Source organism: Aspergillus chevalieri, chromosome 3 (assembly GCF_016861735.1).
Source record: "Aspergillus chevalieri M1 DNA, chromosome 3, nearly complete sequence".
Taxonomy (NCBI): Eukaryota; Fungi; Ascomycota; class Eurotiomycetes; order Eurotiales; family Aspergillaceae; genus Aspergillus; species Aspergillus chevalieri.
Genome location: NC_057364.1, coordinates 1,186,483 through 1,214,116, shown reverse-complemented (window position 1 = coordinate 1,214,116; position 27,634 = coordinate 1,186,483). Strand labels below are relative to the sequence as shown.

At 48.6% G+C, this 27,634-nt stretch overlaps 8 protein-coding genes across 8 annotated transcripts; 2 read left to right on the top strand and 6 right to left on the bottom strand.

Annotated features, from left to right (window-relative positions):
- Positions 1-188: 188 nt before the first annotated feature.
- pmi1 (mannose-6-phosphate isomerase pmi1) lies at positions 189-1,824 on the top strand (the record flags this gene model as incomplete). Its single annotated transcript, XM_043277061.1, has 5 exons — positions 189-219; positions 286-306; positions 360-451; positions 519-756; positions 821-1,824. The coding sequence occupies 5 exons, from the start codon at positions 189-191 to the stop codon at positions 1,822-1,824; spliced, it is 1,386 nt and encodes a 461-aa protein (XP_043134978.1).
- A 345-nt stretch (positions 1,825-2,169) lies between these two features.
- On the top strand, positions 2,170-3,390 carry ACHE_30442A (putative 6-hexanolactone hydrolase; the record flags this gene model as incomplete). Its single annotated transcript, XM_043277060.1, has 3 exons — positions 2,170-2,384; positions 2,445-2,590; positions 2,660-3,390. 3 exons carry the CDS (start codon positions 2,170-2,172, stop codon positions 3,388-3,390), a joined length of 1,092 nt encoding a protein of 363 aa, XP_043134977.1.
- Positions 3,391-3,525: 135 nt separating this feature from the next.
- Positions 3,526-4,710, bottom strand: ACHE_30441S (putative Coatomer subunit epsilon; the record flags this gene model as incomplete). Its single annotated transcript, XM_043277059.1, has 4 exons — positions 3,526-3,634; positions 3,705-3,943; positions 4,013-4,584; positions 4,686-4,710. 4 exons carry the CDS (start codon positions 4,708-4,710, stop codon positions 3,526-3,528), a joined length of 945 nt encoding a protein of 314 aa, XP_043134976.1.
- A 1,149-nt stretch (positions 4,711-5,859) lies between these two features.
- Positions 5,860-9,345, bottom strand: PLC1 (putative 1-phosphatidylinositol-4,5-bisphosphate phosphodiesterase Plc1; the record flags this gene model as incomplete). Its single annotated transcript, XM_043277058.1, has 1 exon — positions 5,860-9,345. The coding sequence occupies one exon, from the start codon at positions 9,343-9,345 to the stop codon at positions 5,860-5,862; it is 3,486 nt and encodes a 1,161-aa protein (XP_043134975.1).
- Positions 9,346-9,843: 498 nt separating this feature from the next.
- On the bottom strand, positions 9,844-10,216 carry ACHE_30439S (uncharacterized protein; the record flags this gene model as incomplete). The annotated part of the gene is made up of 2 exons (XM_043277057.1): positions 9,844-10,084; positions 10,140-10,216. The coding sequence occupies 2 exons, from the start codon at positions 10,214-10,216 to the stop codon at positions 9,844-9,846; spliced, it is 318 nt and encodes a 105-aa protein (XP_043134974.1).
- Positions 10,217-18,256: 8,040 nt separating this feature from the next.
- Positions 18,257-20,530, bottom strand: ACHE_30438S (uncharacterized protein; the record flags this gene model as incomplete). Its single annotated transcript, XM_043277056.1, has 1 exon — positions 18,257-20,530. The coding sequence occupies one exon, from the start codon at positions 20,528-20,530 to the stop codon at positions 18,257-18,259; it is 2,274 nt and encodes a 757-aa protein (XP_043134973.1).
- Positions 20,531-22,821: 2,291 nt separating this feature from the next.
- On the bottom strand, positions 22,822-23,194 carry ACHE_30437S (uncharacterized protein; the record flags this gene model as incomplete). Its single annotated transcript, XM_043277055.1, has 2 exons — positions 22,822-23,012; positions 23,095-23,194. The coding sequence occupies 2 exons, from the start codon at positions 23,192-23,194 to the stop codon at positions 22,822-22,824; spliced, it is 291 nt and encodes a 96-aa protein (XP_043134972.1).
- An 872-nt stretch (positions 23,195-24,066) lies between these two features.
- ACHE_30436S (nucleobase cation symporter-1 family protein) lies at positions 24,067-25,949 on the bottom strand (the record flags this gene model as incomplete). Its single annotated transcript, XM_043277054.1, has 5 exons — positions 24,067-24,570; positions 24,625-25,349; positions 25,404-25,653; positions 25,712-25,782; positions 25,844-25,949. 5 exons carry the CDS (start codon positions 25,947-25,949, stop codon positions 24,067-24,069), a joined length of 1,656 nt encoding a protein of 551 aa, XP_043134971.1.
- Positions 25,950-27,634: the final 1,685 nt, after the last annotated feature.

Genomic DNA, 27,634 nt, shown 5'->3' with positions numbered 1-27,634 from the left:
AGGACAAGCTTCAACAAGCCACGAAAATATCGAAGAACAGAGAGCAAGGAAGAAGAAAGAGAGAGCGACATCAAAGACAAAGAGAAGATATCCTACGGGCGCCAGAGACTTCTTCTACTGGCCACGTACTTTATCTACAACTTGCATTCACTCATCTTCAAGTCATTACTCAGAACCAACAGCCAACAATGCAGGTCCCATTGCTTCGTCTCCAGTGTGGTATGTGTTGTGAATTCACTGGTAGTAGCTATAGTGAGAGACTAACTGTACATGTCAATTGAATAGGTGTCAACAGCTATGACTGGGGTAAGAATGTTGGTTATTTCTCCGTGGGGTCCCCGTACTGAATATCGTCATAGGCAAGATCGGCCAGGAGTCGGCTGCTGCCAGATTTGCAGCCACCACAGCTGCCCCGGACTTTTCGATAGAGGCAGAGAAGCCTTATGCTGAGGTGAGTTCCTAGGGGGGAAATACATTAAACAATGCTAATGGACTGCCTGCGTTGACTGTGATTCCAGCTGTGGATGGGCACGCATCCTTCGCTGCCGTCCAAAGATGTTGAGACTCAGAGGACACTGTTGGACCTGGTCCAAGATAATCAGGCCTTGATTTCCACAGAGGTCAGCGAGCGATATGGTGGGAAGCTCCCGTTCCTCTTCAAGGTGCTTTCGATCCAGAAAGCTCTGAGTATCCAAGCGCACCCGAACAAGAAATTGGCGGAGCAACTCCACGCTAAAGATTCCCGAAATTACCCTGGTAAGTAAAGTCCTGTGGTACTATAACATGGTTTCTTGTTCCAATCCTAACTACCGGCCTCCAGATGACAACCACAAACCGGAAATGACTATCGCGGTCACGCCGTTTGAAGGACTGTGTGGGTTCCGTCCGTTGACAGAGATTGTCTATTTCCTTAACGCTCTGAAGCCGCTTCGGGAGCTTGTGGGCGAAGAGGCAGCCAGCCAGTTCGAGAACGCTGTCAAAGGAGCTGAAGACTCTGAAGACTCCGACGTCAAGCAAAAGAACAAAGACGCGTTGCGCGCTGTCTTCAACACGCTGATGCAGTCAACCCCGGAGAAGATTGAGGCAGCTACAAAGGACACCATTGCCGCTGCAGAGAGCTCCCCAGAGACTTTTGCTGCTTCGAATGGCTTCCCCGTGGGCAGCCCTAGCAGTCCCACAGAGCTGGCCGCCATCATCCGCCGTCTTAACGGCCAGTTCCCCAACGACATTGGGCTGTTTGTGTTCTTTTTCCTCAACTTTGTCACCATGGAGCCCGGTGAGGCCATGTTCCTGAAAGCCGACGACATTCATGCGTACATCTCCGGAGATATCATTGAATGCATGGCATCCTCTGACAACGTTGTGCGCGCTGGTTTTACCCCCAAGTTCAAGGATGTGGAAACTCTTACCAACATGTTGACCTACTCATACGCACCGATCGAGGAGCAGAAGCTGGAACCTGTTGACTATCCGTATGCCGTGCTGAATGTGCCAGCGTACTCAAGCGGATCGTCCTGCCTTCTCTACGATCCTCCGATCGAGGAATTCAGCGTGGTGAAGACTGACCTGAACAGAACCGGAGCTAAGGCGACTTTTGATGGACTTGCTGGGCCCAGCATCCTGATCTGCACTGGTGGAAAGGGTAAGATTCGGGTTGCGAACAAGTCGGAGGAAATCAAGGAGGGATATGTGTTTTTCATCGGAGCGACTGCTGAATGTATCATTGAGAACACCGATGGAGGGGAGGAGGACGAGAGAATTTTCACCACCTTCAGGGCATTCTGCGATTTGACGGGCAAGGAAGACATGGCGAACGGCAACTAGTGGGAATAGGCACAAATGTAACATTATTTCTATGGATTATCCTATGGTCAATAAACGACAGATCATGTTTATGTGACTCGACTCTCACTTGGACAAAGTCAAGCGGAAAACATGTATGGTCAATGAATCATGCATTGCTTCTTAGGATCGGCAACAACCGAGGTCAATCAGCTTTCTCCTCATTTCGCCATCTCAAGGACGCCGAAGTACGGTCAATATCACACATTGAAAGAAAGGCTAAGGCATACACGCGCCCGTTTGATGCGAGGGACCCCTCTTTCCATATTAAAAGTCATCCACCTCACATTTAACCTGCCTTTCACTATCACCACCATATCCTCAACAATGAAAGCAGATAACAAACCATCCTCATCTCCCGGTCTTTCCCTCTGGGAGAAGATCGACCTCTTCCCCGCCCTTCTCTCCATCCTCACCTCGGCCCTCTACGCCTCAGTTACGGGCTTGTTTCGAGGAAAGAACGGTACAAGGACATATCGTCTCCATATCTTCCGTCAACTTATACACAAGGGCATTCTGCGGTTGTCGTTTAGGCAAACCCAGTAAGTTTTTATATCCTCTACTGAACTTGTCTGAATGAAATGGCTGACATGGCCTTAAAGGTATTTGGCCCCTTCCACGAATAAGAACTATGAGGACTGGTCTATCAGCCAGAAAGTCCAGCCGGTTACAATCTCTTTGAACCACGGCGCCTTTGGCCACTGGGTTGGTAAGAAGAATGCCAAAAAGGTGGTGATTTATTATCACGGTACGTCCCTGCTCCCCATCCCTCTTACCCTTGACAGAGTATACATCTAACTTCGTACCTTCTGTACAGGAGGCGGATTTGCACTCCCCGGAACACCTGAACATTTCGCCTTCTGCACACAGCTCCTCAACTCCCTCAATACAACGGGTGAAAACATTGCCTTTTTCTTCCTTACCTACACATTGACTCCGAACGCCGTGTATCCGACTCAACTCGCCCAAGCCGTCGATGCCCTGCGCTATATCCTGACCATCCGCAAGCCATCTGACGTCTTCCTAGGTGGTGATTCCGCTGGCGGGAACCTCGCATTCTCTGTTCTTACGCACATTGCCCATCCACACTCCGAGATCGAACCACTCTCCCTCACTGACGATGAGGAAGATGCATCACTAGCAGGTGTTTTAGGCATAGCACCCTGGGTTTCTTTCCGCACAGACTGGCCCACCATAAAAACAAACCATTACAGCGACATCATCTCGGCCGCAAACACGGACAAATGGTCCTCCGCGTATTTGGATGCGCGCAACGGTGAGGGTGATCCCTGGAGCGAGCCGTTACAGGTGCCCGCGGAGTGGTGGAGAGATGTCAGGGCGAAGGCGCTGATGATTACGGCTGGCGGGGACGAGATTTTGCTTTCGCCCATCGAGGCGTTTGTGGATAAGGTGCGGTCGTCGGGGACTGAGATTGAGTTTGTGGTTGGTGACAGGGAGACCCATGCGCCGATGATGTATGGTGGTGAAACAGGTACACGGCAGGGAAGAGCGATAGAGAAATGGTTGGCTGATCGGATTAGCAGTTAATGAGGTATTTGCTATGCATCTGACGACTACACTAGGGATAGTTGAGCCGTCGTATGGAATTCATTAAGTAACTCGGCAATCAATGTTGGTATATCTATAGCAAATGCGAATCGCGGGAAATTATCAAGACAGAATTCATGAAGACACCCGCGGAGCATACTTGGCAGCCGCCGTATCGAACAGCTCGCTCTTCTCTTGAATATCGGACAAAAGGGTATGCGACGGTTGAACCTGCTGGAGACGTCTGTGAAACAGTTAGTCTCAAGATTCACACAAGATACTCGGAAAGAATGGGCGGAAAGAGGGGGACATACGACTCCAACTCCTCAGTCGGCTTCCCAGCCAGCACATTCAGAACAATCGTGTTGGCAATCAACTCCACGTCATCGGGGTATTTCTCCAGAGCAGCCGACAGCGCAGCCTCGGCCTCGGGGATCCGTCCCAGATGCAGTTCCGCAACGGCCTGGCCGGCAATCGACACCGCAGCAGTGGTACTAGGGGCGGATGCGAGTTCTTCGTAGACGTAGAATGCGGATTGGTATTGTTCGCCGCCCTGTACGAAGTAATCATGGTTAGAACCAATTCGCAATCAAACAAAGGCATAAAGGAAAATTGAACATACAACTCTCATTCCAACCCATGACTCAGCCAGATTCACCAAAAGCGAATCCTGAGCCCAACGCTTCGCAGCCTGCACTTCCTTAAGCGCCAGATCGGTCCGATTCTGCTGGAGATGGATCTGAACGATCAAAGCGACCCTATACCCAATCAGCCTCTCCCCAAATCTTCTCCCATAGCAGTGTAAAGAGGAAACATACGCATCAAGACTCCCCTGATGCTTACTCAAAACCCCCAACGCCTCCTCCTCCCTCCCCGTCGCCGCCAACACCGTCCCAGCACAAACCAGCACACTCGCGTTCTCCGGATAATTCTCAGCCAGCTCCTGCGCAGTCTTCACCGCAGTCTCCTCATCGCCCGCCGAATGCTGCGCCAGCGCCTTCACGGCAGCGAGGTCCGGTTCGTCTTCGTTCTGGATTTCGGAGAGGACTTGGTCGGGCTGGCCGAGGGCGATTTTGGCGCGGAGCTGCAGGACGCGGGCGGGAAGGTGGTTTTCGGGGGAGAGCGCGGAGGTGTCGAAGTCTAGGACGGATTGGTATTGGCCTTGGTGGAAGGCACTGTGGATGTTGATGAGTTCTGGTTGTTGGGAAGGGAGTTAGTTTTTGGCTATGTGTACACGGAGTACGGAGACTGGGGTTGAAAGAGGGGTTGGTTCAATGTGGTTTGGAGAGACATACCACCCTCTGCTGAAAAAGGATCCATGGCTGCGGTTGAATTGATTAAGGCTGTAAAGTTGAGCAAAAAGTAATTGGTCTGGGGTATCGTCGTTCCTGAGATGGTTGATGAACAACAAGCGTCACGTTGCCTTTTGGAACCACTTCAGGAAGGTTGACCGAGGCGGTCAGCCTGGCAAGTCAACTGGACTATGCCACGATATAAGTCCACAAGAGGAGGATATAGAAGCAAAACTGAAGCCCTCGAAAGCGAATCAATTCATGCATAGTTGTGGGAAAGATATATGAACATGCGATATCGTCAGATTTCGTTATATCCCGAAAACGGCCCAACAATCGAGTAGCATCAAGCTACTATAATCTAATCATACAATATAAGAGCAGAGAACAGTAACATGATGTGATATAAAAGCGCGATCCAGTCGCGCGTGATCATATTAATAAAACAAGTAGCAGAAAGTATAAAGACCGACATGACTCCTGAACCATGGCCGGGGCGAGATGTGTTCTCAAAATCCCGGTGAACCATAGCAAGATAATCGAACACAAAATCTCGCCATTGAGGTGCGTGTATCTTCACGCCCTCTTATATGTATGAGATCCACCGCTATGCATCTCTGATAATGCAACCCATTTTTTCCTTGGTGACTCCCACAAATGCTGTCCATCCTGACCGATTCCCTTGAACCAACCTGATGACCGAAATCCCATACCCGAAATAAACATAACATATGCAACGAAAGTATAGCTCGAGCAAGACAAAGGAGATGCAAACATAGGGTATCGCCAGACAGGTATAGTAAAGCACATCCAGTAGCAAGAAAGGTGGAAGAAGTGGAAAACAAATGGCAGTAAAAAGAAACCCAACGGTATGCTATAGATGGAAGTGAAAGACACTCCATGCATAGTCCGTTGGTAACAGAAAATGAACAAGAATATGACAAGAAGATGTCAAATGCCATGGCTTTCGCCCATGAGTCACCGCAATGCACCATAAGCTCCCATTTAAAAAAAAATCAAATCAAAAACGCCGCTCCTTTTATTGGCACATGGTTGGAGATGAGAGAAGATGAGTCTTGATAATCGAAAAAAAAAAAAAAAAAACAAAAAATCGAACAGTATAATGAAAATGTTGAAAGAGAAGGATGGAACGAGAAATAGATGGCTAACCGCACATCTATGATAGGGGCAACGATGATGTCGTTGATGTAGCAGAAACGGTAGGAGTTAAAACTGGAGAAGTTGTGTATCTGTCTTCCGGGCTCGCGAAAGACTCGCTGCCCTTCTCCGACTGTTGATCCCTATCCCGTTCAGTGGAGGTACCACGCTTGAAGACGGTTTGACTGATCTGTCGGAGAATACCCATTCTCTCCGCCCTGAGTTCTTCGACCTCCGATCGCGCAACAGGGACGGGCTCTTTTTTGGCGATCTTGCAGAAAAGGGTCGAGAACAAGAACTGATCACCACTGCCGTCATACAAGGGCAGATATCGGTAGCCCTGAGACAAGCTGCTAAGCTTTGCCGTGAAGGTGGCCAACTGGACACTGTTGTTGCCAGGAGTGCGTCCATCGGGAGAGCTCCAGACAACCCAACGGACAAATACCAAGTCGGGATACTTAGTGTCAAGCGACAGCTTGAAACGATCGTTGAAGATGGGGCTGTACCCATTGCTTTGTTCAATCTTGGTGCGCCGCCTGTGTGGGAAACCGAGTCCAGAAATGCCGTTGCGCGCAGAAGCATTCATGCCCCCTTCTCCAACAACCCGACTCTGGCCACGATCATCAGCACTGAACATTTCAATCTCGATATACGGATTGATGTTGTCATCGGGTCCGATGCTGCTTGGGCGGGGCAGTTGCTGGGCCGAAATCACGTCAACCGAGAACTCGACACGCTTCCGTTCGGCCTTGAGCTTCTTTTCGGCGTCGAATGGGTCGGAGACGCGAAGACTCTCTGGCTTGAGGATATACCCCGTGCGATCGGTGCCTGCAGCAAACATAGCTTGGTTCAACTGCATACCAATGTCGTACGTTTGCCAGTTGAGGGCAGCCATTTGCACACCGCGCCGCCAAAACTTGAGAGGATCAAAGTTGGAAGACCGCAAGCGGAAACCAGACGGATAGACTCGCGTCAAGTACTTTCGGTTGTGTTTTTCGAACATGACCTTGTTCTCGTGTTCACGGCAAATGCTCTCGAACGACCGTTCAGCAAAAGAATACACATGGTTGTAGCGCTGACTGTCGACAGATGTGAAGCTGTGCCACTTGTAACCTTTAGTGTAGACACCCAAGTCCGAGAGAGGCTTGGTAATCTTGCTCTTCTGGCGCCGTTTCTTGTCCTGTGTGATAGACATCAGAGCACTGTCGCTGTCATCAGTGGCACTGCTCATGCTTGTCGTTGTGAGCGACCGTCTTTCTTGTGTTATCATGGGACCTGGTCCATCGGGTTGAATAGTGGGAGGACTGGAAAGAGGGGGAAGGCTGGCGGGAATAGGAATATCGGCTGCTGATGGACGCAGGAAAGGCGAACTCGAACTACGCTTACGCCCCGTGATGGGTGAAGTGGCGACGGTCGTAGCTGTCGAGAAGGGTGCTGAATCTTGTCGCATGCTTCCCTCGATTTCATCACACGTCTTGACTTTGACCAAAATCCGACCCTTCAGTTCTTCAGGCGATGGCAAAATAAAGGTCTTCGCGATCAAAGGCTCTAGAATGAGCTTTTCCTTGAAGGTGTCCTTCATGATCTTTACCATTGCTAGCTGTTGGTCTGGATTGCAGTGAACTTCGAGGGACAAAATGACGGGGAAATCGCAGGCCACGAACGCATAACGGTTAATGACCGAGATGCAATCCGCAAATAGAACGCTGGTGGTCATGGTCCTGCCGTGCGACACGATCGGTCGGCCATCGGCACCGTCCCAGCAATCAATCTCCACACAACGACAGCCCTGCGTCAAAGCGGTGATATACGCCTCGGTACTGGACGCTCCAGCCACTTGACGTCCCAATAGGTAGGTGTTGTGAGAGCTTGAGATGAAATACTCGTTCAAGGGCCGATCGAACCTTGATTGGGGTGGCTTGGATGCATAGATGCCATTGCAAGCCGATGTTATGTAGGAGGAGAAAGCATCCAGGCCCATTCGCGGCGAATCCTGGGTCACTGGGCATTCGGGAACATTAGCGCCACGCGGCTTCGACTTCCGAACGAACTTGTCAAAGATCGAAACCCAGTGAGCACAATCTGAGTCAACATCTTCCCTCTGTTCGTTGCGTAAGAAGGACAGGAATTCATCGACTGTAAGACCGGCTTTATGGTCTGCAGCTTGCGCTTTGTAGATCTCCTTGATATCTTTCCTCTCCTTCAGCCGCTTGAGGAAGTCCTTGAACTCGGTGAAATTCAGTCTCCCTTTTTGGCCAACATCTGCTTTGGAAAACTGAGCGCGAAGCATGTTCTTCGAGAAGTTAATGTGCAAACTGCGACACACGCTCTCAATAGCTCCAAAGTTGAGGCTTTCTTCCTCATCAGGCCTGAGGCCCTGTGGAAAAATTCTCGACATCTCACGCTGCCAGTGAGCCTTCAAAACCGCCTCACTCTGGCTGGAACCAGCCAAGCCAGCCATGAGGCCGATTCTGTATCGCGAAATGTGCTCCAAAGTTGTGGTCCAAAGCTCGAGAATGCGGCGGTTTGGAGCGATTAGATGCAATGTCTTGACTGTACGGCCCTTAGACCGTTCAGAGTCGAGAATGATGATCGTGAACCAGCGGCTTTCTGCATCTTCGGAGACCTGGTGTTCTTCGCGGTAGTTGCGGGCATCCGCCCCGACGCGTATTTCTTTCATGTCGTCGATGTAAAACCGCTTGGTTGGGTTGGAGACATCCCAGTAGACTTTGGCGGTGTCGAGGTCCAGAAAGAATTGTACCTGTTTCCGCCGTTTCTTGGTTACTTTCGTCAACAGGGTACCGCGCTGGATGGCCGAATCAGCCTTTGGGGCTGCCACAGCGCCACCAGGGGTAGGTAGTATATCTTCATTAGAAAGACTGCACGGTTCGGCTCCGCGCCAGGCACCCAGAGAATCGAGGGCCTCCATACTGTCATCTTCGTTACTCGAATCAAGGGCGCTTTCCCGACCTTGTGTGCTGGTTTTACTGTCCCTGCGACGACGCATGATGACGGGACCGGAGCTGCGGTCGCGCTTTTCATTTTGGGAAGCCGATGCCCTCCTCCGCGTGAGCTTGTTGGCTGCGCCTCGAGATATACGACGCATCAAACCAGGTCCTCTGAACGGGTTGGGAATGACGGTATCACCTGAAGCATTGTCATTTTCCGGAGCTCCCATCATAGAATCACCGAGTTCGAAAGGACCTGGGTTGGCGAGTGGGTAAGATGGAACACGACAGCAAGACCCGTCTGCGGCAGTCTGTAGGGGGGTACCGGAAGGGCTAGAAGCATTGGAAGGAACGTAGGTAGGAAACAAGGAGTTCGGAGTGGTCGCAAGAGGTGATGTACGAGTAGGAACAGGAGCCGAAGCAGGAGCCGGAGCTAGGGGAAGAGATGTGATGACACGAGGGAGTTTTGTATGCTTAGGTTTCGAGATTGACGGGACTTTTGGATCCGGTTGAGTCTCGCCATTCAAGGCGGACGGAGAGGCAGCAGCGTAAGCCATGTTGATAAACTATACACTTGACTGCAAGACGCGGGGTTAAGAATGCGATTGAAACCGTGTCAATGGCTTTGAGTCACCTGGACTCTGTGACACAAGACAGATGAGGTAGTCGCTAACGTGATAGGATTCAATATGAGCCGAGGGAGAGCCAGAAAGGGAACGTGTCTTGATTTAGGCGAAAGAAAGATGAAGAGTTATGTCCTTAACGGAATTGCACGGGTCTTGTCCTTTGCATCTTGGCCTGCCTTTGATGCTATGCGAAGAGCCCTGCCGGAGAGCGCTCGCGGAAAGGAAAGAGAGCAGGCGTTCCTGAAGAGCAGTTGGAAACGGGCGCAGATGTTGTGTGACAATAAGGTTTCACGAGGTGACCTGACCTCGCACGAATCGAGACAATAGCCCACTTGCGACAATAGCCGGGATAAAACAAGGCTGTTCAGCTCATCAAAAGGGAAAGAGGAGGCACGACAATGACTGGAAAATCTGCCGAGTCCGTTTTGCTTATTTCCCGGGCGATCGGCTGAGCCTTGCGTCTTTTATATATCGATTTTCCTGTTGCGCGTTGTTTTCCAACGCTTCCGTTTGAACCTCAATCAAGATTTCTTCCCGTTTCGCTGGATTACCCCTCTTCGGATTGTCGATCTCTGACACGCGGGGAAAGCTGTCTTTCTGCAGGAAAACAGACAGCCAAGACGTACAGAAACAGATAGACTGGGTGGGTTGCAGCGGACAGTCCGGTTGACTGGAACTCGTCAGAAAGGCGGAAAGAGACGGAGAAAGTACCGGGTTGCACGCACGTTTCAAAGACCGTATGGATCCTGTACTGCACAAATGCTTTGTTGTCAACAGGATGTCCTTGTCCGGGGATGTGCATATATGTATATATGAGGGGGTTTGTAAAAATAACCGCGTAATTCCAACAAGGCAGACCTCAAGGCACCGTGCGGGAAATGCGACGGGGCATGCGGGTAGATACGAACACACTCACTCACTCACTCACAGCAGACGCAGACCGATAAATAGGAAGGCTGAGAAAGAATGATAGAGAGGGCTATGATCGCACCAAGACGACTCGGCCCCGACGGCAGACAAGGCGCGTGCAGGATGGAATGACCTGCCTGCCAACACACCGTAGTTTGTAAGACGCACGCGGTCCAAAGCGGAAACAAGGAAGGCAAGGAAAACGAGTCGGCGATTGGACCGAGTTGGGCAAAAGAAGGCTGGCTGCTTATGTCGGAAGTTGCTGCACTATTACGTGGGAGGAGAACTTGCAGCGGTAGCAGAACGGATTGACAGCGATCATGCGACGGAAGAATATGATGGTGGAATGTTTCGCGAAAATGTCAAGCAATCCGTCCGATGGATGACGATGAGTGAAAGCAGACGATAAATAGGGAAAGAGAAGGAAAATATACTAAAACATTCAAGAGGGAGAGAAATCAGTGGGCAGGAGTCAGAGAGAAAAAGAACAGGCACGAATAGGCATTGGTGGAGGGCGAAAAAGACGCCGTTTCGATGGAAATTGGAAGGAAAAGAGAAAAGCTGGGGTGGGCCCCTGACGTACGAAGCAGTTACGGAGTATGTATGTATGTATGTGTGTAATTTGTATTTTATACTCATGTAATCTATTTGATGTACGTAATGAAAAATGCATGAAACGAGTACAAGTAGTATTGATAATTACCTGCCATTATTGCTCTCCCCAGTTGCCGCTGGAACAGCAAGTCTGGATACGCGATGATGGCAGTGTGCCATAACAGTGATGATATTTCTCAAATTACAGAACGATCTGGAACTTTGCTGGCAAGTTCTCGAACTTCATACTGACTCCCCTGGAAACACAAGAAAAGGAGAACGGGTGAAGGGAATGCATACCTTCTGAAACCGGTGGCATTTACTCACAGTACTACAGCGAGGACGACAGAATAATTGCCCCTTTTCTGACGCTAAAGCTGCTAATTAAGGGTAATAAAATTACGGAAAGTTACCTGACATACCTGACATACCGTATCGCTGGACGACCCCACGATCTGCCGTTCCATTGGACGATCATTCCTGGGGCAAGAAAAGGATCCTGTCACTGTCAATCTCGCAGTTAGAAAAAAGGGCTGAGACTCTGTTTCACTTTTTTCCATCTGGGTTCTGTGGCTCTCTTAGGCAATAATGATCAACATGCCCCCCTGCGAAACTATTGGCCCGTATCATCATTTATTCTCTTTTTCTTACATTGTACCTTTTTCTTACAAAATAATAATCATAAAATAGATAGGAGATCAGAAAATGAGATAGAAAAAAGCAAGATCTGTGACGACATAAAATAACAATAATGGAGCCTGGTGAGTTTCCTTTTGCTGTTTTCCCCACTCTTTAGAGCTGTATCGTGATTATTACCAACATACGAACGTGCACGTAACCGCCCGTAATTGTGCATGTAAAATACAGCATCATTAGTCGAGGGATCCCTCACTGTTCCCGACACAGTGGTTGGTGCCTGGGGCCCTTTTCTGTACACCAAGTAAACTTTTGTGTATCGTCCAACGTTCAGCCAGGGCCGATAATCACCAGCATATTTCCGAATCGATCACCATTTGTGCCGTTGAAGCTGGGATCATCCAGTCCGTGGCAGGTTAGCGGCAAAGCATAAGTCAAATGACTGCCTGTTAGGGCAAAGGGGAAAGCTTCATATGCTGTGGAGAAGAGATCTCCACAGCGCTTGAGCAGTATGGACTGCAAGTGCCATAGTACGAAGTACGTCATCAAGTGAGTCTTTTTAAGAAAGAACTTTGGGTGGCTAAATCTGGGTGTGCGAGACGGATAAAGCCCTTCTTGAAACGCAAGTAATCATGTGATAGGACAGGGCTCGTGTCTTCCGCCTCCTACGGTCCAGTTTCTCTCCCAACTTTCCCTTTTCATTTTCACTTTAACTCCCTAGAAAAAGTCAATCAATTCGCACATTTCCTGGCTTAACGCAGAGACCAACAGATATGTCATCTTCTATATGGCCATAAGAGACGTGTTATGGAACTGAGAACTGACTAGTTCTGAACTTGACTATGATATCGTCCTGGGTGCGAGCATACTCTCATCAAGAGTCAAGACGAGGCCGACTGTTCATCGTCAAGGGTCTAAGCGTCCAGGGAGCTCATTATGACCCGGGAGCTGCGGCTATGCTAAGCTCGCAGTAGCCGGCTCATTTGTCCCAACTAGTTCGTTCATCTGTTATCGGGGTTTCCTTCCTGGAGAGACCATGTGTGCATGAGAGACTGTTGATGCAGGACTGACTATAACTAAGCCATTCAAAGGTGAACCATCCAGTCGGACCTGCCTCGCCGCTATCCTCTCAACTATATACGCGAAACCTTGTAACAACAGGCCTCGTGTCTCTCAGACATCATGCCTGGTGGCTTGAGCCATTGCCGGCCGACCTGCACCATGACACAAATCTTTCATAGACGACGTCGGAGCATCATGAATTTCGGTCTCAGACCGACCATAGAATCCGGCACGACGGCGGGTGACGAGTCAAGTGAAGCGTACTGTCATCGAATCGAACAGTATCAGCAAATAATTCTCTACTAAAGTAGTGGAAAGCCGCTCTAGGATGGTGGACGATGAATTCGGATACCAACGCGGCACTTTGACCATATTGTACGCCTGGACCTGTTGTTGATATGGTACATCCGTCAATCATGTCCGCTCCCTAGGCGCTTGGGGATACAGGTAATACGTACCATCAGTCTCTGGTACAAAGTATTGCACATATTGGTAGATCTTTGCCTTATACATAAAATCCTCTGTTCTTCATACTGCAGTTTCTGCTAGTAGGTACCCAATGCGATCGGCTGAGAATACACCTATCATCTCAAGGTCACTGTAAGTGCATCCCAACCCCGCATCGTTGAAACCGCGTTGCTGAGTTGGCCATGTGTGATCTACCTGCCCTCCATACAATCCTTTTCGGTATGCATGCCGGCACGGTACACCGGTTGATGTCATGCAAAGATATCGTAGGACTGCAGTACGTTGTCAGTTGTCAGTGGATATGTCATATCGTTCGCTGACCAACCAAGCAGAAGAAACGCTGCATGTGGGATGGGAACGCAAATGTAAATGCCTTATCAACTGCATCCACAAGAATGGGTGGGCATCGTATTCTGTCCGTGTACAAGAGGTCGGTACTCGGGCAATCGTCGGGTCTTCTTGCCAATTATCGCAATTTATCATATCGCTCGGTATTCATCAAGAGGTTTTAGTGCGTGCTATCTTTTTACCGTCTTTCTGTCTTTTTTTTTTCTTTTTTAAAAAAAAAAAACCTACCGTTCGGGTTTTGATTCATCACACACTGCTTGCTGCCTTCATGGGAAGCGCACATTAGTCCATCTATGAGATCCCTTCAAAGAGTAAAGCGCCGTACTATTGCACTGCTTGGTACGGAGTATTTTGGATGAAAGCGCCGCCATCATCCGGTCCTACCGCTCCCGACCGAACCGTGCACAACGTGATCTGTCCTATGTACTCCATAACAAGCTGCAGTATGGGGTAAGTCGCGGCTGTAGCGGAACGGCAATCAATCTATCAAAGTAATATGTCATCAATTCCGAAGAAATCTTGCTGCTGTCATAGCAGAGATACAGCGGCGTAGCGCCCGGAGAGGAGCGGCCGAGAGGGGTTGAAGAACTTAGCGGCTAACTACGCTGCGGACCATCGGGAAGAAACGAACGAAAGTGATTGATTGAATTGATTGACTGTTCGCGGATCACTTCAGGGTCCTGCCTTGTAGGGTATTTTATAAGTGGTTCAAGAGGTCAATACCGGTATATATCGCTATATAAAAAACTTACCCCTCCCAAGCAGCGCCGTACGGACGGAATACCCTGTACAGGTAAGCGCTCATGGACGGAGTACTCCGTACGGTGAGCAGCCCGTATGCGATCATCTTGATCATCTTTTTTCGCCGCTGTTATCGTGGAATCTCGCGTGCTCCTCCTGGCGGGGGCGTTATTTGGGTCTGACCGCACACAGCTCAGCGTACTCGGCGCTGCCGGTGTGTGCTCCATCCAGTATTACTCGCCGTACACTGTACAAATACAGCAGCGACATGTGCGCTGACAATCCTGTTGATCAAACGAAAACGAAAAAGAAAAAACACGGCCTGGTTGATTACCAAATTGCCGCCGGGCTTCTTCCACGGCACGATCAAGCCGTGCTGTGACGTGCCACGAAGCCAAGGAGGGTGGGAATAGAGCAACAGCGACAATATGAGTGGTTGGAGAAAAAGCCCTAAGATGCAGAATCCTGCCCCGTGACTTGACGCTGGTGTTTCAGACCTCAATAATCCATTGCCCTAAGCTGTGATGAACTGGCCTAGTGCTCGGTAGTATGGAGCAGTACTGCCGAGTACAGCCCACTACCGTTTGGTTGGCTACAGGGATACGATTGTTTCTCCTGAGCGATTTACAGGCATTTCTCATATTATTGATGTTTAATTCAACGCTATGGACCACAATTGACAGTGTTTCTGTTGTGATCTTGCATCCGAACTCCTTGGCTATGATCATCACATTTTCCTGGCTGCAAGTGCCCCGGTCATTCCCCTCCCCTAATGCGACCGACCTACCTCAGTAATCTCCTTCTTGTGACATGATTAGTACTTGCATGCTTTATTTTGAAATCTGTGAATTGTGAATTAAGAAATGCGACAGAAGAAGGATGAAAAAAAAAAAAAAAGGCAAAGGGATACACAATCGAAAAAGAAAATTAAGCAATGAATAAAAGTGACGTCATAGTCCTCGATAAAGCCTCTCATTTTTTCTCCGACGCGGCAGAGCACAAATGGTGAAAAAAAAAAAAATTGACAATCCCTGCATCCCGCCATACTGGTTACTGCATATGCTGCATTAGCGTGTATTACAACGCCCATTGTCATGTCATAACTGTATTTGTATGTGTATTTCCTGTAACATTGTAAGCTTACTTCGGTTTGGCTTAGGGGGAAACGCTTTTATGGGGAAGCCTCTGTACAATGTAATATCTTCTATTTAACAAGCAAATATTAATGACAAATAAAAGCGATCTACAGGAGATAAAAAGAAAAAGGCCATAAGCCCGCACAGTCCTCACTACTATCGCCTGCTTATACGCCAATAGTAGACATAATCCGGGGATGTTTGCATTGATGATGCGCATCCCTTGGCATTTCCGATTCCCGCACCCTTTTGCACAGATCGCTTACAGACCACTGCATGAGTCATTTGGACGTTAATGCGTTGATACTGCACGGTATTACAAAAATACACCTGGTATTGTACGCTGTACGGCAGACTGATACATGACAGTTCCAACAGTATGGGACAGGATCTCCTGTCATAATGGTAAGACCAGTCAGTCTATTACATGGTCATCTTAAAACAACTGGACATTGACAGTATGCACCAGGTACAAAATAATAATACCGCAGGCATCATTATAAGGTAATTAAGTCCGATAATAGTGCTGGGATTACTCGACGATGACGTGTTTGACTCAACAGTCACATTGTCCAGGATGCAACGTACGAAGCACGTGTCTGGGGATAGATGCAGCTTCAGCCTCATCCAAAATCGACTTCTCGTCATCGTCAACATTATCGATTGTCTTCTTTGCGCCATTATACTGCTCATATTATTGGGTATCTGCAAGTGTCATTCGATTGCCCATCATCCCTGACGCTGCTTGTGTGTGATCTCCTGAGACGATGTGATAGTGAGTGAGGGGTTTACTGGGATCTTGTCGATAAGATCCTTGTATCATTCATACTTGCTGCTCTATTCCGATTTGGCTAACTTGACGAGCTTAGACCTACTACCCTGATCCTCGAAAACCGTCCCCAAACTCGGGAATTCCCGCCTACTTGCTACATCCGCTACGATATTATCGAACAAGACTAGCAGATCTATGTCCATGGCGACCTATTCTTGTCAGAGCTATGGGCCATAGACCGCTGTTGCTGGGAGGAAACTTTTGAATGTGAGATCTGAATAATCCAACACCAACTTCCAGCCTTCGCCGTTCGTATCCTTATGTGCCCTGTACAGTCATCGCATTCTATAATATCAGCAGCTGCGGATGCACCGAGTTGAGGCTGAGACTCCGGAATTCCACCCTGTCTCGCTTTTGGGAAATATCAACCTTCAGGAATCGCCGGTTTCGAATCATGAGCTGTGGATACAAGGTTGTGGATGTATACGAGGTACTGTCAGAAGGGGGTATTTTACCTTCGGCCGTTTTTCCAGGCTGTGACGGTCCGCTCCGGTAACAAGCCACCTGAGCTCAGCTGTCAGCACTAGGCCACGATGTTGCCTGTCATACCCCGGCAACTTTTCCAGTAAGTGCTCAGGTGCTCTACAGAAGGTCCAGATAGTGTTACATCTCTGACTCGCTAGAGACAACGGCATCAAATGCACCGAAATGAGACGCATTATCAGATGTTACATTTTGATCAATTGGATCTCCGAACTTCATCTCAGATCTCCAATCTCTGGCTAAAAATAGCAGTGACCCCAGTGATCCAATCAACGACCGTTCCCAGGACCCCGTGCTTTCCTCTTTCCAGAAACCTTCGCTTGCACACTGTGCGGTACCAGAAAACCAAGTTTTGATTTCCGGAAATACGCCCCGAGCTTGGCTATCATTAGCGAGGGATCCGTGTGGCTGGCTTTTAAAAATATTCCGCCGCATCCGTGCTTAGGGCATGGTATCTTCAGCCTTGGTCAGCGTTGGTAATTATCCGTGCGGTGGCTTTCTCCCATTTCCCATCTTCCTTGTCTACCGATCTTCGGCAAAGCGATCTTGGTGCTAAAAAAACCTTGTTTTTGCCAGTTTCGGTAATTTCCCACGGAGATATCCGCTAAACGACGCTGCAGGATTTCTTAACTCAAAGTTACTGCATCCTGCTCAGCTGTATAAGGTAAAAGTCTTTTTTCTTTCTTGGGGCTTCCTTCGCCGTTACGATCCACTTTCTATTGAATTCTTTATCTGGTGACCTTTGTGAGCACGTAGACCGCTTCGTGCAATACAATGACGGCTGGAAACCTAACCCGAGGCCATAATTATCGTAGCTATTGAGCTCCCGGCGAATAACCAACCGTTGCTCACTTAAGCAAGCTATGCTGTGTTTCGTCTCGTTTCGCTTCGAGACTCGCATACGCAGCAGATATCCTCGTACATAGTATGTACAGGACAGTACTATCGTACCTAGTGACTGGTATTTTCCGCAATAGATGCACCCGATATTCCGCTCATCCGATAAAACCGTTGTAGGCTATCCTCGCATCGTATAGATCACATCTTACTTTGCTCCGCCCTGTCACCACACTGAGCCATTCCATTATCACGGCCTTGGAGTCAGTACTCTACAAATGATTCAGTCATTAACACATATCATGCTCCGTACAGTGTTCGAACGTTTCAGAATCCTTCTAGAACTTTCCCCCTGCCGTCTTTTAGCAAATGCCACTGGCTGGATCATGCCATTCATCCATTTTTGTCCTCCATCAAGCTGTTACAGTTTTATTGGCTCTACTGACTCGGAATGCCAATTGAGGATTGAAGTGGCTGGCTGAGTTTAATTGGGATTAACTGTAAGGAACTGTAGGCTGGTTGGTATGGTTACTTTATGCATAACGTCGCTATAAATATACATGACAGTCGATGTTTCAGCAAGGGATGCTGGTACCTTTACGTGGAATGTTGCTGGCATGGTTCTAGGCTACTCAGTCGTACTATGCATTTACTCAGGTGACCAAGTCAAGTGACCATGTTACATCTGGATCTGTCATCGAAAGGAGATATCATTCATCATTTCATACTGCGCTGCAGTTTTGTTTATCATAACTCGTAATACAAAGCCCCCTCCGGAGTAAATTCGTAGCCTAATCTAATTCTCCCACCTCATGCGTCCCTCCTTCAACGTCTTGACAACACCCAATGGCATGAATTCCCTGTTCACTGCCGCCAATCCACCATATTTCGCCACCATCTCACGGTGATACAACTCTGCCGTCCAGCGCCAGTACGCCGACATGTCATCCCACTCTCCAGATATCTTCACATTGCCATCGTCCACCAGTTTCTGCTGCAGAGAAGACTGCGTGCCTCGGAAGTTCGGAGACTGCTTGATGCTAACTTCCTCGGGGATGCGGGTGAGGTCTTGATACGCATTGAGGAGAGGAACGCTGTAGGTCTCAGGGTGGCGTCTGTATTCGTCTAGAGAGGGGAAGTTGGTCGATGAGGATGATCGGGGTCTCGCCTCCTCGTCGTCACTGTCGTTGTAGATGTCGCCGACAACAGAGGTGTTAGGGCCGGATTCCTCGAACCTCTTCTTAGCCGCGTTGTATCTCGCTTCGTCTTCGATAAAGACTCTTTGGAGACAGCCCTGGGGCGTTTGCTTGATATCCTCGCGCATGGCTAGAAGTGGAATGTACGGATTGGCGAGTTCCAAGCCCCCGAGTTCAACCGGGAAGTAGAAGAATCCCTCCGGGAGATCGTGGACGCCGAACCGGTCTGCGATCACTTTGCGAAGGTAATCCGTTACGCCGCTAGGCAAGCCTGTGAAGGATTGGACGACTGCGCGCTCGATGCGGCCGAGGGTTGAGATAGCCATGTCGATATGGTCTCGCCCAAAACATACGGCGGGTTTGGCAAAATTGTTGGGGAAGAAGCGCGCAAAGTAACTGTTCCACGCCTGTACCCAGGCAAAGATACTCTTGCAGGACGAGAGCTGGTGCTTCAACTCTGCAATATGGTTGTCCACTTGCTCCTGGTCGATAATGAAGCGGCCTTGTTGCGCATCGAGTTTGAGGAAGCCCCAGCGAATGTCGCCGGCGGGCAAAACGGTAGCAGCGTCAGTAGACTCCTGTTCTTTGCTGAAAGTTCCTGGCGGTGCTTGACTGTTGCCGTTCGTGATTTGTACCGTACCTGTCTTCTCCTCGTTAAATTCCAGGCCCACCATGTTGGCAAAGTCCGACATCGCCTTCCAAGCTTTGACGCAGGTAGCCTCATTTCCCCAGAACCAAAAGTCATCATGTAGACGATACAAGAAAGCCCCATTAGTATGTTTGTTGACGGTATAATCCATGCAGAACAAGACAACCTCCCCGAAGCAATCCGAAAGTGCATGGCTCATAGGGACACCGCGCTGTCGGACTCTGGTCGTGGCGTTGGGTCCATCTTGGACAAACTTCATTGGCATCTCGAGGAAGACCTTGAAGAAGCGAATCCAGTTGTCGGGAACCCCAAAGTAAGACAGGACGGCCAGGATAGTCTCGTGGGGAAGCGACGGTCCAAAGTACTTGAAGTCGGAGCGGATGGCTGTGAACTGGCCATGAAGGGTCGATTGGATAATCGATTCGGTTACCAGAAGGTGAAGTAGAGAGTGCTTGGTCTCTAGGGGATTCTTTTGCTTTTCGTTCTGCGTTCCTCCCAAAGCTGAGTCAACACTCTCTTCACCGTCGTAGTCCGGAACACTTGAATCCATTGAAGTGGGAAGTTGAGTCATGAAATACTGGTTTTTGTATATCTTTTGTCGATGGTCGTTGACACTGTTGGTGCTATAGACTCTCGATCCTTGGTCAATAGAATAATACCGGCGACGGTTCTTCTCGGACTCGGAGATATGCCCACGCAATGTATACCAAGCCTGACTGTCGCGAAAGGTATTGAACACTTCGCGGAACTTCACCGACCACTCAAGCCCAAGGAATTGGAACATAATACTGTCAAGCAGGTCTTCGTCCATGTACACACGGTATTTGCCGTTGAGCTGTCGACGCATTTCCAAGGGGATAGCCTCGCCTGCGGGCCAATCCCAGCTGTCCAGAGCCGCAAGACGCATGTTGAGCACGTCGACGACCTCTTGAGTGACTGCCGGATTGCGCATGAACTCCTTCAGAATGATCGTCTTGTCCTTGGTGAGAAGATCCGATTTCAACAACGCCTGAGTAACCGTCTTGAGTACATCCATGGTGAACCACTTCTTCCGTCCGGAGAGGTCCCTTCCAAAGCGACTAACACTCTCGCACAGCTTTTTGAGCGCTTGTTGCGTCAGAGGAGTCTTGGTGAAAAGGTCGTCCAGATAGCTGTGGATGCGGCCCGCGTCGACATTCGTCTTGTTGAAAACGTAGCCCTCCCATGTCGCACGCTGCTCGTGCATCTCAGACCGGCCAGAATTGCCAGTCTCAGACTCCTCCGAAGTAGTTTCGTCCAGGTTCCCCAACCACTCCGTAACCAAGCCACTGTAAAACGAAGCGTGTTGATGCTTCAGAACCAAGTGCTCGATCTCCTGCTCCAACTCAGAAATCCAATCCTGTAGCGCCCAGTCGGAAACAGAAGGATCATACTGGCCCTGCAAGAGAAAACGGCGGATGTTGATATGGGCAGCCCGCTCCGAACCATCGTCAATTAACAGATTGGAGAGATCTCTTTCCGCAGCATCCAGCTGCTCTCCGTCAAACGCATCATTCGGGTGTCCCTTAAGTTTGGTAACGCCTTCCAGCAGCACCTGGGCCTTGGCTCGCAGGTCCGGGGCGGCAGCAGCAGCATTGGCGATTTCGGTTTTTCGTTGGTCGAAAAGAGCACGCTGTTTCGAAAGCTCACCGATTTTGGTGGCTGTGATGGAGCGGAGAGTCTGGGGAAGAGCACTAGACGACATTTTCTTCAATTTGGTGCAGATGTGTGATGATGTCGTGGTGTCCGATGTGGAAAAGATGAAAGCTGAGGTCTGGCGACGATCAGCTGAACAGTGGAGATGCGGTGGAGCTTGTGGCTTGAATGGTGTATTCGGTATCGTGCACTCGACGCTGACAGTGGAGTCTCAGAGAGAGATAGACAGATGAAGAAAAGAAGAATGGCATTGTGGTTCGTCGGGGGAGGAAGTGTTTTTATAGTACCTGCCCAGGCTAAAAGCCTCTTTCCACTTTCAGCTCCCCGACATTGTACTCATAAAGAAGGGCTCCAAAGGAGGACCCCGAATGACTCAAATTAAGACTTTGTTGGCTCAATTGGGTTGTTGACCCATTAAAAAGCATCATAGCACGGTAATGGGCCAGGCATTGGGATGTCGGGCGATTTCGGCGTCCCAATGAGGAAATTTGCAAACACGGTACAATGTACTTGTGCCACTTCTATAACGCGGACACCTTTTTGGTCAATTACTAATGGATAAACTTTTTTTTTCCTTCAGCTCTGCGTCTGAGTATTGAAGGAGGTATACGCTGCAGTCGTTTTATTTGCTTCGTGAGGACATTTATAGTATACACTTACTGCCTGGCACTTGATATGCCTAATCCACAGCACCTCCATCTCAGTCCTACCTACTTCCAACACATCTTGCTCCCAAATGTCGTTGAATATGGAATGAGTAAGAAACTTAAGCTAGGTACTAATTCTCTGTTGCCACAGACTTCAGAGAATCGGCACCTTGATGATCGAGACGTGTGGAGGATCTTCCAGCTAAGTTAAATTGACGGACGAGACGCCTTATCCTATGGATATGGAAAACTAGGTACGTTGTCGTCATTCAATTTGAAGAAAGAACTAACTTCTGTCAAATACAGCATTGAAGCCTGATAAGGTAGATGGCAGCGGTAAGACGCAGTCGGCAATTATCCTTAAGAGGCTTGAACTATCCTCGTTTTCTGTGCCGATGCGATATCAGGGAAGAAGAGTCTACTTAACAGAATTCTATTCATCGAAGGTCGAGACTGCAACATCCAAAATTACCCGTTCCCATTAAAGCTTCGTAGGGTTCTCTGGAAAGGACGGGGGTACAATAAAAGGGAGAAATTCGGCTCCTCATGGCTTTTTGTCAATACGCCTTTACTTCCAGCGCGCCAAAGAAGATGGTCAGAGATTGTGTTGCTATATGTGTGGCAGATATAGGGCAGGTCACGGAGAATAGAGTGGATGTTCTAGCTTACATGGGTACGTACTTAATGTATTCCCTTCTCAGTAGGGTTTGCTAACCGTGAAATTATCATTAGAGCGGTCATTCATAGGAACCGAAAAGATAGGGGAGAGCAGAATAGCCCGGTATACGCCATTTGCACTGATACGTACAGCTTTACATTCCTCAAGATTGATCATGACTTGAGGGTTTATCATAAATCGATATCCGGTGATCCTTGTGATGAGAACCAACTGAAGGTTGTTACTGGGAATATCCAAATATCTTGCAAGACGCCCATGAGGACTGTGTTCGGTGAGTTTTTCATTTTATGATACGGATGGAAATTCGCTTCTAGAACAGCAAAAAAAATCCTATAAATTAGTACGTTGCTCTTCTCTGTTACCATACCCTATTATAATCAGTAGAAGTATCTAACAGTGTGCCATACTACCCACTATCCTGTTTAATGCACAACATCAATCTCAACATAAGGACCCAGTCGATTACGTATATCAACATCGATAATCTCAGCCGCATCCGGATCATCGAGAAGTGTATCAATAGTCATCTTCAGAGGTGCTCAAATCCCACATTCTCCGCCCAGTACCTTTCATATTCGTCAGAATGCACTGGTGGGAGTGCCATCGCAGAATATCATCGCTGACTGTCAGGTTCTGGTTCTGGGCGAGTCTCGTGATAGAGCTCAGGACTCTTCCGCCGACTTGCTCCAGATCTTCAGTGAAGCAAACTATCTTATGTCCGTGTTATTCATTTATGAGCACATTAAAGATATCATGTGAACCAGAGGGAGTACTTATATCCGGGCTCACAGATACCAAAAACAAATCGAAAAAGGAACGCATAGTCTTCGATGAGGATGTCATTCTGAGCAGGAAACAGATCACTCGGTCCAATGTGCTTAGGACCCATGGTATCCGTAATCCAACCCAGGAAAGCCCTTCTCGTTCCCATATCTAGCTCTGAAGGTGGGTAAGTATGTGTGGGAGTTAAACCAAGCCATGGATTTTCTGGCAGCCCTGGTCTGCCGCTCATTGCGCAAACGCTGTCTCTGTTTCTGGTTACATTGCGGAAATACGCTTGCTACCGATCGGTTGGAAAGTAACCCAGTTTCTGGGACTTAGGAAACGTACATTCTCGCCGTAGTCGCGGCGTTGAGTGCTGAGGGGTAAATGTGTCCTCCGTAGCGGTTTTTCGCTTTTCATCCGTCACTGATTCAGTTGCTATATCCATTGCTATCAGCATTGGCCTCAGGGGTATACTTTGGTTCTTGCACATACCATTACCCAACACGACATATATCCCAGGAACCATATCAGCACTGTCTCGTGGCACGCGCTGTCCGAAGCCATTGTCTTCTCCGAGACTATGCAGATGCCATTCTAACTCAATGTTCTTGAGCACCAAGAAATGCCCACACATCCACACATGTCGTGAAATAAAGTGGTAGTTATATGGGGAGGATTACTCTGGTACCCCCCCCCCCCCCCCCCTTTTCAAGTATTAGCTCACATATATTGGCTAGTTATATATCCTAGCATCAGGACTTGGTATACACATACCCCCTGAGTAATCGCCATCTCCATCAAATATATGGATGTTGCGTGAGGTTCCTTGTAGGGCAGGTACGCTGAATGGGGCTGCCATTTTGAGCTGCTGTCTGTTGGTTGTTAGAGTATAGAAGCGGATATGCCACTATGAGACAATTCCGGCAATACCGGCAAAGATAGTTCGAAGTCATTAATCATTAATAAACTTAATATACGATGCAATGCCTCATCTGTCTATGGTAATGCTTTAGAGTCAATCTTGGGACTCTTCTGTCCAGACTCCAACGAAGTCCTCTTCTCAACATCATCACCCACAACATCCCATCCCCAAGTAACTTCCTCGTCAATATCCACCTCACGCCACTTCTCACTCTTCCCCGGAATGGGGACAATTTTCGTCAAGATAAAGTACACAGTGCCCGAGACAATGAATCCGGAGAAATAATTCACGTTGTATATATATTGTGCGCCGATCGGTACATCGCGGCCAACTTCTCCCGCGAAACCGACAATGTTGATGAGGATTCCGGCAATGTAGGAGGCATAGGCATGCCATGAGAAGCCGAAGAAGTGGTAGTATGTTCCGCTTTTTTCAGCGGAGTAGAGGTCGTGAATGTTGAGGTAGCCGCGCCGGATGATGTAGTAGTCGCAGAGCATTACGCCTGCAATGGAGGAGAGGAAGATGGAGTAGGCGGAGAGGTAGGTGGTAAATTGGTTTGATGAAGAGAGAAGGTTCCACTAAGCTCTGTTAGTTTTATGTGGTAGCAATAGGAGGAGTGAATGAAAACATACCGGACACATTGCCAGACCAACCGCTGCGCAGATATACGCACCACGTCTGATCGTGAGATAGCGCGGGAGCAAAGCAGTCATGTCCGTACCAGCGGACACCGAGTTCGCAGCGATGTTGGTTCCCAACTGAGCGAGAGCAAACCCTGTCGAAATAACAAAGATCCCAAATCGCTCCGCAGAGCTAGCACCATCCAAGAACATTCCCAACAGGTCGAGTGGATTCCAAACCAACTGACCGAAAATGACCGAAGCGGATGACGAAACGATAATTCCAATGAACGAGGTGACAGCAAAACCCAAGGGAATGGTAAGCAGCTGCGACCACAGAGCATCTCTCGGTTTCCGCGCGAATCTCGAGAAATCAGGGTTGTTCATGATCAAGGCTGCAAAGTTTCCCAAGCAGCTCATCAATGCTTTCACAACCGCCCAAGCTAGCGTACTCCCATGAACGGTGTTTGGTTGGTGCACGATTGGCCCAAGGCCCTTGGCACGGGCAATAGCCCAGGCAAAGAAGGCGAGGGCTGCAGCAGGCGAGTAGTACGCTTTAATGGTGAACAGATGGCGAATCTTGTGGATCGGGAACCAGAGGGCGGGGAGAGAACAGAGCCAGAAGAGGAAAAAGCTGACAAAATTCATTGTGTCGACGCCGGCGCTCGATGGGAGGGTGTTGCGCAGGGTTGCGTAGCTGGGCCAGATGGATCTGATCATTAATGTCACGCATTCGCCTGTTCATCTTAGCATAAATATCCAGAGCATCTGTCGGAAGAATAGCCACGTACCTCCAATGTATGATTGCACACCAAACCAGATCACAGCCATGACCACTCTGTTAAGAACCGGCCAGAACGAACCCCAGATTCCAAAGGACGCTCGAGCCGTGACGGGAAACGAGATATGGTATACAGCTCCAATCCGACCTGTAAGATATACGAAACAGGCCGCAATGAAGTATCCCACCCAGACACATATCCACGACTGCCACCAGGACAAGCCATCTTGGATCATCGACGATGAAATCATCCATGTATTCTATTGACCAGTCTCCATTAGTTTCTTTTCCTGAGGTTGTACGTGATGAGGAACGCACAATGTTTAATGAATCTGCCACCCAAAATGCAACAAAGTTGAGCCATTTCCATTGACGTCGTTCGGGGTCGACTGTGCAGTGTTAGCTTCTCTTGCCTTTTTTATTTATTCTGTTATCAGTAGAAAAACCTACCTGGCCGCAAGTCATTATTCGTTAGCATCAACTGTCCATTACTCAACCCGGGCTCATTGGCGACTTCGAGCTTCTTGAAAAGCTGCTTGACCTTTAAATGGGGCATAGTAGATAATAATAGAGATGATGGCAAGAGAACCAGCTCGACATGAGACAAACGATATATATAAAGTTAAAATCAACGATATGAGAGAAACCCCCATGATATAAAGGATCCCTGCCGGACGACATCATAGCTGTCACCCGTCCTCCGTCAAGGCTCTTTGATAGGACATTCCGTAGCACGAACCCATTACAGCCAAGTGCACGACCACCGCCTGCCATTCTGAACGTCTTATCGCCTTCATCGGGCGTTGTTTTCGTTGTTTTCGATTCGTCCCCGGATTTTTGCTATCGCACATGGCCGTTATCTCCGCTATCTAATCTGAAATTTCACCGTGACTCGATCTCATCGAGTAATCACATCGGCCAATCAGGGCAGAATATTGGACGGACTAGCAAATCAAATGCATAATCCGTATAAAAAACGCACATAAACTACGAATCAGGGGTCGGTATGACTAGGTCTTCGGATGCAGTTTTGATCTTCTTGCAGGCTCTGGCTGACTAGGTCTAGCCCGCTTGCCTAAAGCCGATGCTGATCAAGAATGGATCAGGTTCAGTGCTTCTTTGACCCATTGTTTGTTCTCCGACAATGACTTGTGTACAAGACATTATCAATGATGCCTGGCCAACAGCTGGCAGAGCGCATGGACCAGCTATCCAAAGATGCAGATGTGTATCTCACGCGACCGAGGTCGTTAAAACGAACTTTTCCTGATCGAATTCTTACATACATTTTTCTTCACCGTGTGCTCGTGGCACTATTGTGCATGCATGTTTTGTGCGCGCGGAAATAAGCCAGATTGGAGTATTCCCTTAGCTTCCAATGTGTACACGGGATATAATACGCCGGATCAGAAAAAATGGAAGGAGATCTTCAATGGTTGTGTCAAGGTCCGAGAAGCTCGCGCTGTTGTGGCCAATACTGACCTCCGGGCATGGGGCCGGCACCTTGATTCCTGTATTGTCAACAGGCGCATCTATGTTCATCTCCAGCGATATCCTCCCATTAAAGCGTAAACATGACTAACATCTCGTTAAGGCTTCTCTCAAGCAACTTGACGAAAGCCTTTCCGCTGGTAGTGGCAATTCTATCTTCGCGTTGGTTCGATATTTCGTTCAAAAGTAGCTGCCATTTGCTTGTTAGATCCACTTCTATCACTCTGCGAGGATAGAAGAAGGTTGGTGACCCAGAAAATACCGGTAGTGGTACCCTATTTCAAAGTAGCCCGACAATACTATACCCTAATCTTTGAAGCTTCAAAGCGCTACTTCTCCAGCACTTGTTATACTCACCAGGACCTGGGTGTATATGCAGGGGGGAAAGAATATTATGACGGCCATAATCTGGAAGCCTTCAATTGTCTTGCAAGGCTTGGTATGATTGTACTGTCTGGACATGGCGCAGTCTTCAGTACCTAATAATATCACGTCTAGTATCATTCATGCTCCGTATGAAGTTGAGCTGTCTTTTCGTAATCTTCCACGGTAATACCGAAGTTTGAATTGATTTTCCAGAGAGTTGAAAAAGGAAACTTTCAGTCGCCGGAGGACCCAACAAATCCCTACAGCGGCACGAATTACCCAATTAGACCACTAGAGCTACTCGCAGTCAGCAAATTACTTTCAAGTTCCACAGGAGGATAGCATAAAGAGGCAAAGGCATTGGCTTGCAGAGTTGTGCTGGTC